This window comes from Poecilia reticulata, chromosome 9 (genome assembly GCF_904066995.2).
Source record: "Poecilia reticulata chromosome 9, P_reticulata-male-v2, whole genome shotgun sequence".
In the NCBI taxonomy this organism is placed as follows: Eukaryota; Metazoa; Chordata; class Actinopteri; order Cyprinodontiformes; family Poeciliidae; genus Poecilia; species Poecilia reticulata.
Genome location: NC_088838.1, coordinates 2718440 through 2729505, shown reverse-complemented (window position 1 = coordinate 2729505; position 11066 = coordinate 2718440). Strand labels below are relative to the sequence as shown.

The following is an 11066-nucleotide window of genomic DNA, read 5'->3' as shown; positions in this document are numbered from 1 at the left end:
AATTATTATTATCATTATTATTATTGTTTGCTAATATTCTGGCCCAGAAAAGCTTGCAGATATGCTGTAATTACGTTTCTGTTTTATATTTGATGGTCAAATACCTTTTGACCAAGGTACAAATAAGTTCTATTCGTAGATTTCCGGGCATTGACAGAGAAAGCCCTCATTTGCACAAAGAAGTCATTGCTGTACACGTAAATGATAGTTGAATAAGAAAATTAACAAGCACTAACAGCAAACACAAGCATTATTTACTCTTCCTCCAGTCGGAATCCTTCTGTCATGTTGTGACAGAAGTCAGGTGAATTACCTGACTTCACTGGTTAACCAACAGGACCAACCAACAGCCTCTCTGAACATGTAACACATGTGGAATTTGCTGCGTTTTGCAAACATCCCAAACTTGTTGGATCCACATCTTATATGATGGTGTGGCTGGTTTCATCAAACACCTGTAGGATATTCTCTTGAACCATCTCTTTATCAAATACTTCTTTCCAGAACTTTTGACCAAAGGACATAACCAAAATGTGTGTGTGATGGGCAACAGTTGCTCCACAGTTCCTCCATGGATACAAGTTATTGGATACAAGTTCTAATGTCTAGAGAAACTTTAAATTTAATTAATTACATTTTCTATTTGAATTCTCCCAAATTCTGATATTTTAAAGGCCTAAGCAAAAACATATCCAGACAGAAGAAACACTTTTCCATGTCACTTTTTTCAACATAGCTTGCATATGAGTTAATGGGGTAGTGACCCCCAGTGATATCAACTGTCTGTTGTATGTTCACTTGGCCTCCTAATGGCACTGCATGCTCATCAAATAGAAAGCAACACTAAAACAACAAAGCTGGTGTGGAAAGAAGAATTTTTACCTTCAACATAAACTGTAGATTTGTGTCTGGTGCATGTTTGGTTGAAACAAGCTGACTAAAATTATTCCAGGTTGTAGAGTAGCCAGAGTAGTGATGGCTCATAACGATATTACTCAAGTAAAATTGAAAAATGTTCCAGTAAGGAGGTGAATGTGTTCAACTGACTCGTACAGTTCAGATTTATGAGTTCTTGTTGCCTTTCTTTCTTGACTGCAGATGGAGAATGGCATCCTGCTGCCAACGCTGCAGTCCGCTCTGCCCTTCCTCGACCTTCACGGGACCCCGCGGCTGGAGTTCCACCAGTCTGTCTTCGACGAGCTTCGAGAGAAGCTGATGGAGCAAGTCGCCGTCATTGCAGAGGGCAAGGATGAAGACCGGTGAGTCCTGGCGTGGTTCTGATGCTTCCTAAGCGGAGCGCTGTGAGAGCTAATGGAAAGCTGGAGTCCATGATTGTATTGTGTTTTTCCATTTTTTTCCAGATACGGGAAGCTTGAAGAGCTCCTGGAGAAGAGCTTTCCTCTGGTGAAAATGCCCTCCATACAGCCAGTGGTGATGCAGGTGCTGAAGCATCTACCCAAAGTAAGCTCTGTTGCTTAGAGATATCCAAGCTAACGTCCCTCCACCAGGTAACAGTGAGGTTGCCCTAATGGTTTATATCCTCCAGTCAGATGAGGAAACCAGACACCAACTTCCTGCTGATGCTGGTGATGTAAAACTGTCTAACATTCACAAAAACGGATACAAACATTTTCAGATGTTCCTTAAAATCCACTCTGCTTTAGGCTTTTAGTTTATATTAGATGGTATAATAAACCATCTGCACTGGCTCATTATACCATCAGTTATTAACTGAATATTAAAAACTGTTACTATTCAGTTTTTATAGTAGGGGTGCAACGATTATTGTTTTCTGGCTGATACTGATTTTTTTGTCTGAAATGGTGCTAAAAATAGCGAGCGTTGCCAGCTCTGGGTGGTGTTTATTGTTAAATGTGAACATACAGACATGACCTGGTCTGTCAGTCAGACTCTCACAGCAGAGCAGAAGAGGACAGTGGCTGATTTTTAGATCTTTGCTGAGGTAGAAAAGATCAGGGAATAAAATCGGGGTTATATGTAAGTATAAACCATCTCCCAAAATTCTGGTCTGATTTATTTCATGAGTCCACCCCCAATTTATAGAAGTGCACCAATAAATTGGTCCTAAATCTGCCACTGTCCCATTTTGCTCTGCCATGAGAGAAGGCCAGGTCTCATCTAAAGTTGCCAACATAGTGACGTTGTTGCTATATTTAGCAATTGTTGTTTTTTTTTTTCCTTTTTTTCTCCAGACAAAAAATCTGTATCAGGCAAAATTGAAATTGGCAGGTGAGGCTTTTTAAAGAGCGATGATCAGTGATTGGCCCGAAAACTGTAATCAGTGGACCTCTGTTAATAACTGCTCATCAATTCTCCAGAGAAATTCCTTTTGGACGAATCATAGCAGTCGCTTTAACTCTGACAGGTCAGTACTGGTGGGCGAACTGCTGGTGGTGAGTGTGACCTCCTCAGTTCTGAGAAACGTTTTCTATTCACTCCTTACTATTTGCTCCAGGTGTCCATCAATTAAATGGCGGTTTTGAATCTCTCTGATAAATATATGTGTACCAGCAACACGCAGCTTTGGCAACAGCAAGCTGACAAAAAAGATCAAGACCCAATCTTTATCCTCATCCCACTCTGCAGGTACCAGAGAAGAAGCTGAAGATGGTCATGGCTGACAAAGAGCTGTACAAGGTGTGCGCTGTGGAGGTGAAGAGGCAGATCTGGCAGGACAACCAGGCTCTGTTCGGGGACGAGGTGTCCCCCCTGCTGAAGCAGTACATCGTGGAGAAGGAAGCAGCCCTGTTCAGCAGCGACCTCTCCATCCTTCACAACTTCTTCAGTCCCACGCCCAAAACCCGGCGCCAGGGCGAGGTGAGTCGGCCAGACCTGCCTTCTGGCTGTACTTTGCTCCCACCATTAAGCTATCAAATTTTAAGTTTATAATAAACAATTAATATCAAGGATCTAACAAAAAAGAATTACCAGGAACAGTGCTTGTAAATCAAAAACTAAACATTAGATTAAAAATGTCCTGCTGACCCACAGAGAGGAAATTCAAGATCCAAGGAGGTTTTCAGCAGTTCTATGAACCGCTTCTCTTCGGCCTGCAGGTGGTGCTAAAGCTGACCCAGATGATTGGGAAGAACGTGAAGCTGTATGACATGGTGCTGCAGTTCCTCCGGACGCTCTTCCTGCGGACGCGGAACGTCCACTACTGCACGCTGAGAGCCGAGCTGTTGATGTCTCTGCACGACCTGGACATCAGTGAGATCTGCTCTGTGGACCCCTGCCACAAGGCGAGCTCCCACCCACAAACCCCCACGCCCAAATAATGCCGGGCCTGCCCCCTCTGCTAAATCCTTTGGTGTTTGTCATCACAGTTCACCTGGTGTCTGGACGCCTGCATCCGAGAGAAGTTTGTGGACAGCAAACGAGCCAGAGAGCTGCAGGGTTTCCTGGACGGTGTGAAGAAGGGCCAGGAGCAGGTCCTCGGGTAGCCAACGGCTTCAGCACACTGGCAGGGTCTGCTCTGGGATGTTTCTGTCACTAAAGAGTTTCTGTGTGTTCCAGAGATCTGTCCATGATCCTGTGTGACCCATTTGCCTGCAACACCCTGGTCCTGAGTATAATCAGGAACGTACAGGAGCTGCTGAGTCAGGACGCTTTACCCAGGGTGAGGCTGGTCTGAAAGACAACGGCCACTTTATGTAGGATGGCTAAAAAATAACAACAGGCTGTAAAACTTCTTAAAGCTTTTCCCTGAAGCTGCTTCGAAAGTATGCAAGAACAGCTCAAAAAATCTGAATATTCTTCAATGCTTCCTGACATTTGGATTATACTCATACATATAGTGAAATATGTCAAGATTTTATTTCTTGTAATAAAAGTTCAGTGTCTCAAAAGATGAGAATACTTAAAAAAAAAGAAAACTAAAATATCAACTGATGAACTCCAAACAGCTGCAGAGGGGCTGGATTTATTTCCCAGCAGGATGTGGTACTGACCCACTGCCCCGAAGGCCCCAAAAGCTGCAAAGATACAGGTTCACTCAAACAATTGTGAAATATCCCATGATGACAATGTGGAAAAATGTCTTTTAAGAGTCTTACTCTTAAAAACACTTTTTTGATGATTTTGAGAAAATTTATTCACTTAATACAATTTGGAACAGCCCTGAATGTGAAATGTGGATAAATATGTAAATACTTTCCAGATACTCAATATCTGAAGATTTTTTTCTCCAAAAGACAGAAATTGCAAACTGAGGCCACTCAGTCACATTAGGTCTCACACACACTTTAGTGTTAGCCACTCATGGTGGAGCAGTTGCAGTTGGTCTAGTCACCCCAGGCAAGAGGCTCAACCAAAGTAAAAAATAATTCAATTAATTTAGATAATGGAAAGGATTCTTTTCTAACCTGTGGTAATAAAATAAGTTAAGGAATATTTCAGCATTCTTCCAAACTCCAAAATCGACCATGTCTTCTTGAGGTTGACAGCATCAGGTGGTCAAATCCATCACTACACTGGCTGCCCGTTAAGTGTGTGTGTGTGTATAGTGTGGATGGATGGTATTAGTAGTTGTGCTTTTTATCAACACACTGTTTAGATATTTTTCAGTTTCTAACTTTATTGTTTTATTCTACAGTATCATTGTAATGAGCGTGTGTGTGTGTGTGAACAGGACAGCCCAGACCTCCTGCTGCTCCTCAGGATGCTGTCTCTGGGTCAGGGAGCGTGGGACATGATCGACAGCCAGGTCTTTAAGGAGCCTCGCTTGGTGCGTATTCACACTATGGCATCATCAAATACACTATAACTACTGGCTATCAGCTGCAAATGCAAGAAATTATTTTTGTTAAATCCAATATGGCCTACAGACAAAAATCATGCCAACTGACCCGGTCCCTCCTTCTACTGTAGACGACTCTTGCAGGTAAAAAAAAAATTATGACATCAGATAACCCCTAAAGAACAATACTGCTGATGTATTTTTCAAATAACAAGTTTGTATTTGGAGAAAATTACAATTGATCACCTAAAAAGAAAAAAAACAATTTATTTTACAATTTTTTTTCCTACCTTTTTTATGCCTTAAGAAAAAAAAAAAGTGGAAAAACATCCTGACACAAAGGATCATAGTTCATGCATGAAAGGGTTAATTGTGAATTTTTGTATTTATAGTAGACAAAAACTTGTGTCTGGGAAAAGTATGAAGTTCTGATATAAAAAATCTTTTGGAAACGTGCAGATGACAAGGTTTGACAGATACTGCATGGGATGTGTACAGTTGATCCTCTGCTGGCTGATAATGAAAGAATAAACAGCAGGTTTTAAACCTCTCAGTATGCCTGTTATTAGTTTGCTTTTGATCAGGAGAACATGCAGCATGCTCAATGGAGGTCTACTCATCCACAGTTTTGTTTTCTAAAAATCAGGACCTTTTAGAAAACATTAAAATGTCCGACCTCAGCAGTGATTGCACAATGCAGGCATGCAGCGCAACAATCCAGTCGCATTAAGATGAAGACGAAGCCTTTTTGTGTTTGCCTTCAGGCAGTATGGATGCCTGGTAGAGAATCATGATAGATTCACTTTTCACTTTTAAAGGCTAATTGTGTCAACCAGCCCGTTGGAGTTAAAAGACCTGCTTTGCTTGTCTTCTTACAGTCTAGTTCTGATCATCTTCCAGGACTCTGAATTAAATAAGGACTAATCGTATAAGAAAGGAGAAAAGTGTTAATAATACATCTTAGAAGTTTTTCCTTTCACTCAACTATTTGTTCATGTTTTTGTTTGTTGTTTTGATCAGGATTTAGAGGTGGTGACCCGCTTCCTGCCTGCTATGATGTCTGTGGTTGTTGACGATCACACCTTCATAGTAGAGCAGAAGCTTCCCAGTGACGAGAAAAGTTCCCTGACGTATCCCACCAGCCTGCCAGATGCCTTCATCAGGTGAAGCCCAGGGAGTCTGATCATGTGAAGCAACTTCTGTGGAAGTTATTTTTTCTATATCAACCTTTGCTGAAATGTGCATCGAGCCAACACATGGACTCGTTAGTTTTTGTGATGGCGGACAGAAACATAAAGCAGAGTAAGGAGGGTGTGTGTAACGGTGTGTGTGTGTCCTGCCTCAGATACCTGCAGGACAACAGAGTGGCCTGTGAAATGGGGCTCTACTACGTTCTGCACATCGCCAAGTTGAGGAACAGGAACGCCCTGCAGCGGCTGCTGCCTGCTCTGGGTGAGCATCGCTCATTTCATAAAGTCTGTAGGTGGTGAATAACCATCCCAACTAGTTCTCTGTTTAATTCATGATTAGAGACCTGGACGGTGCATGGGTCTGCCCATCTCTGAGGCCATATGTGTGTGTGTGTGTTTGGCCTGTAGTGGAGACCTACAATGACATGGCTTTTGGTGACATCTTCCTGCACCTGCTGACTGCTCACCTCACCCTGCTCTCTGATGAGTTTGGATCAGAGGAGTTCTGCTCTGTTGTCTTCGACAGCTTCCTTCTCACTTCCTTCTCCAGGTTAGTTTCCTCTCGCTGCTGCCATGATCACTTCAGCAATAATTTGGATCTGGATTCACAAGTGTACATTTATTTCATTTTCTTATTCAGCACATGGTCAGAGTCGTACATACATACTCAAATATCCAGTCATGTTATCACTAGTTGTGGGACGTTATTAAAATGTTTTCTCTAGTTAATTGCAGGGTCTGTAACATCATCAGCAGCAGCCGTCATGAAGTCGACTCTGCACTGTATTTGAAGGCGTTGAAGTGAGGGACCAACTAAATAAACCATATTTAACTTCCTTAAAGTTAAATATGTCTATTGTGTATTTTCCAGGCTCATAGTGCCATTTTATAGCACAATAAAGTAACTATGTTACCTTCAATTGTTATAAAAATGCTGCATATACATATACAATGACTTGTAAGAAATTTTGCTTCTTAATTTCTTGAGATTGGACCTCTGTCTCTTTAAAAACTCCTGCTTTTTCTGAAACACCGCTGTCAGGAAGTCATCACAACATCACACCTCTGTTAACCCTTTAATGCTTTTACCGACATTTCACTGAGAAGTAGCTCCTGTAATGAGTTCTGCTGATGTGTAGTTCCACTACACATCAGCTAATTGCTGCTGGCTAGTCTGAAAGCGCAGAGTTGGGAGAGGTTATCTGTGAGGCAGAAGCATGGAAACTGCAACTCTGGGGAGGAGCTGCAGTTTTAAGGCAGTGCTAGGTCCAATTATGTGTTCTGCACAACTGAGCGGTTGCCGTGGAGATTAGAGGATTTCTCAGACTTGCATGAAAGAATCAAGGCAACACTCTAGGTATGTTTTTGATGAGAGATTAACATTAAATATGTAAAGTAAAAAAAAATTGATTTTGCATAATACTGCCCCTTTATAATGTGAGTTAACTACTTAATGAGTTATTAGGTTAATTATTTTTGCTTAAGTATTTAAGACTTTGAAAAGTCATAAATGCAACTGATCATTTTAGGAGATGAACTCTGTTTCAAGACAGACATCCCTTCTTCTGCTGATGGGACTGATGTTAGCATTAGGTCGCTAATGAACATTGGCACAGGGGGGTGTTGTCTGGTGGATCCTGATTGATGCCCCAACACACCAGCAGAGCATTCTGGGATTTGCAGTGTTATTATAGTAGATTTTGGTGTCGGTGTATCAGTCGGTCTGTTCCTCCTGCAGCTTCTCGTCACACTGCAGAAACACTGACTTACCAACAGGAAACATGAGGCATGTCTTTCACCTCAAGTTCCATATAGATATGGTTCTTCCTCTTCATCACTTCCTGTTTTTAGTACAGAGTTTACAATCCTGAAGAGTGATTAGTTTTTCCATCGTCATTGTTGTAAGAAGTTAGTCATAAGCCGGTTATGCTGTGTGTTTTGAGACCATTTTCAATTAATATTGTGATAAAGGCCTAATAATGCAAGAACTGCTTCATTCAACCTTCAGCTGAGGGAGAGAGGGGGCGGGGCATTTTGTCATCTGGGCTGGTAGAAAGAGAGACAGGAGGAAAATAAACAAATAATCACTCAAAGGGAAATTATTGAGCTTATTTTAATTTATCTTATTGTGTCAGGCTTATTTATAAGGAGACAGATGAGTGAGAAATATTTCCATCCATCTGTAAACTTTCCAAACAGAAGTTATTCCACATCATTTCAGGTTTGCCGTTTTTTTTTTAAAGAAATCTAAGTTTAATTCACATGTTTATAAAACGATTGTATTCTATAATAGAGAGGTTACACATGCTTTAGTCATTTCTATTTAAGACTGCTCCCACTAAAAGATTCAGAAGGACCAGACTGGTTTAGTAGGAAATGAAATGATTTTGGCTGTTCATTATGGGATGTAGGATCCGTTCTCACTCATGGCTTTCTACCTGGGAACGCATGTGACAGTTTCTGTGTGTGCGTGTGTGTTTATTTCACAGTAAAGAAAACGTCCACAGACACATTCTGCGCATGTTGCTGCATCTCCACCACAAAGTGCTGCCTTCATATTTGGAAACGCTGATGCAAACACTGGAGCCCCCAAAACAGGTAGGCATGGTTTCCACGGTTTCCACTTCCAGCTCATTTATTCCAGGGTAAACAGGAAGTCTCAGCATGCTTAGGTCTCGACATGAAAGTAGGGCTGATCAGGCGCAGCGGATGCAGAGAGTTGTCTCTGAGAAAGTTGTCTATTGTTACCTTGTTAGATCTAACACTTTTTCTTTTTACAAATTTAATAAAAATCCTCCTTTGTCCTGACTTCTTCTCATCCCAGAGATTTGCAGTAGCTTCGACTCAGGCTGTCTCAGGCCCTGACAGTAACACCTACATGATCTTATGAGCCTGTGCAAAGTTCCTATTCTGAGGATTCACACCAGCAGCCCCAGACTCAGCTCCACATCTAACTCACAGTCTTGATGTCACACACTTACCTTTCCCTCATCTCCTGAGTGACTGTGGAAAGTTGTTACTGATTGTCTCCCAGAATCATGTGTTGCTCTGGATCAGGTTAAAGTTAAATGCTTGAAAAATGTGGGCCATGATGTAATGAGGGATGGTTCAGAGTCTTGGACAGTGCTGACCTGATGATGAGACGGCTCAGATCCTGGCTGATACTTTCTGGACCTCTGCTCTTGTATACAGAGAGTGGACAGGTAACTGTCTGTCTTTGTGTCAGAGATGCTTTGTAGCTCAAACATGCTATCAGGCCTTGTTTCCAAAGATCAGCCTTTGTACCATAAATCTAAATATAAAAGGCTGATTAGAGCCACAGAAATGGTAATGACCTGTACCTGAATAGCACTTAATCAAGTCCAGAGGTCCCCAAAGCACTTCACACTCCATTCAGTCATTCATCCATCCACACACACACATTCACACACTGATGGTAGCAAGCTACTAGATAGTAGCAACAGCTGGGGCAGTCTGACCATGCACCAGTGCCACTGGCAGGGGAAAGTGGAAGTCAGACGTTATTTGTCTAGGAATAGCCTGAGTACAAATGTGCGCAAATCTGTCTACATTCTACTAATGTCAAAAAAAACAAATTCGCCATTTTGGTGTTCCCATTAAGAAGTCAAATTAAAACCACAACTGAATAGTTTATTCACATGATAAGTCATTAAAAATCATGGCAGCAAAGGATGTAAACAGTTAAATGAGATTATATTCACAATTTAGCCATAGAACTAGCGCTCATCGTTTATCAGAGACGTCTGCGTCTTATTCAAGTGTCGGACTGACCAGCCCCTTATACTTGGGAGTGGCTATGTCATTTGTAGAGGGAGATTTTACACAAAGTTTAATATGTTGGAATGATACACAACTTTGTATAAACTGTGTGACGCTGTGAGAGCTCTGTTGGAGCCAGCTGCACATTGTCCAACAACCAAAAACGAACCAACATTTTCCTACTGCTTCCTGTCATAGGAAGTAGTAGTAGTAGGACAGGAAGTAGGAAGTACTTCCTGTACAAATTTGTACAGGAATTTCTGTACAATTTTCTCTTTCACGAAGAGAAAATCTTCTCTGTGATTTTCTCCAGTAGTAACACCTGTTGATCACGTGTCTTGTGATCAACAGTCAGGAAAAGGAAAAGGAAAAAAGTGTTTCCTTTCCAGTTTTGTGAAGTACGTCTATTTTGATACGGCTGGAAAAACCACCTCATCATAGCACAAAAACCTTTTATAGAAAAATGGGAGTTTTTCTAAAATTGCCACGTTTCCATTAAGCAAATATATTTTTGTAATTTTGATTCACACAATTCCATGGTCAATGGAAACGCAGCTTGTGTCAAATGGTCAACCTTCTGTTAGGTTTCTTTAAAATCTGTCACTTCAGATTGGTTCTAAAAGCTTTCTGAATATAAACCCTAATAACTCTCCCTGTATCATAAAGTAGCTGCTGCCCCCACGACCCGACCCCGGATAAGCGGCAGAAAATGGATGGATGGTATCATAAAGTAATGGAGATATTAGATGATTAGGATCCTTGAAGCTGTTTTGAGCTCAGCTCTCATGCGTTCCCCTGCATGCTGACTCATTCTGCCATGCTGTGTGTTACAGTGCAGTGAGCCGCTGAAGGAGCTGCACAGTCAGCTGACGGAGAAGCTGGAGGCCCACAAGAAGAGTCCGACGCCCCCAGACGAGCCTACATCTCTGGACCTGGGGCTGCATCCTGTGACGGTGCCCACCTCCTCCTCCTCCTCCGCCTCCGCCCCAACCACCCCGGTCTGAGGGGGGCCGCCAGCGAAGGCGGCTGGGGAGGAAATACTTTTACTGGCTGCTGGCCAGATGGACGTTATGCGTTTCTGTGCTGGATGAGTTTTTTTCTCTGTCACCCTCTGTAGGTGTTAGATGTTTCTCTCTTGCATTGTGATTCAGCATCTGATTATTTTCCTTTTGGATGTTTTTTTTTCTACAATTGTTTCATTTTTGTGTAGAAATATAGTATTTTCATACATGACTCGGTTATCTGTGTGAAATATTTGATCTGTGCCAGTGGTGTAAATAAACAGTTATTTACAAAACTCATTATTCTTTCCTATGATGCTGGTTCAGATCTTGAGC

At 41.8% G+C, this 11066-nt stretch overlaps 1 protein-coding gene across 1 annotated transcript in view; it reads left to right on the top strand.

The window, feature by feature from the left end:
- The window catches only part of nelfb (negative elongation factor complex member B), an 11704-nt gene extending 674 nt beyond the window's left edge, over positions 1 to 11030 (top strand). Inside the window, exons 2-13 of the mRNA XM_008417370.3 lie at positions 1099 to 1259; positions 1362 to 1461; positions 2608 to 2838; positions 3078 to 3263; positions 3348 to 3460; positions 3538 to 3640; positions 4652 to 4747; positions 5780 to 5922; positions 6105 to 6211; positions 6358 to 6499; positions 8439 to 8547; positions 10563 to 11030. Of these exons, the coding sequence (XP_008415592.1) occupies positions 1099 to 1259; positions 1362 to 1461; positions 2608 to 2838; positions 3078 to 3263; positions 3348 to 3460; positions 3538 to 3640; positions 4652 to 4747; positions 5780 to 5922; positions 6105 to 6211; positions 6358 to 6499; positions 8439 to 8547; positions 10563 to 10733 (1662 nt within the window). The 3' untranslated portion in view covers positions 10734 to 11030. The remainder of the gene's footprint in view (positions 1 to 1098; positions 1260 to 1361; positions 1462 to 2607; positions 2839 to 3077; positions 3264 to 3347; positions 3461 to 3537; positions 3641 to 4651; positions 4748 to 5779; positions 5923 to 6104; positions 6212 to 6357; positions 6500 to 8438; positions 8548 to 10562) is intronic.
- Positions 11031 to 11066: the final 36 nt, after the last annotated feature.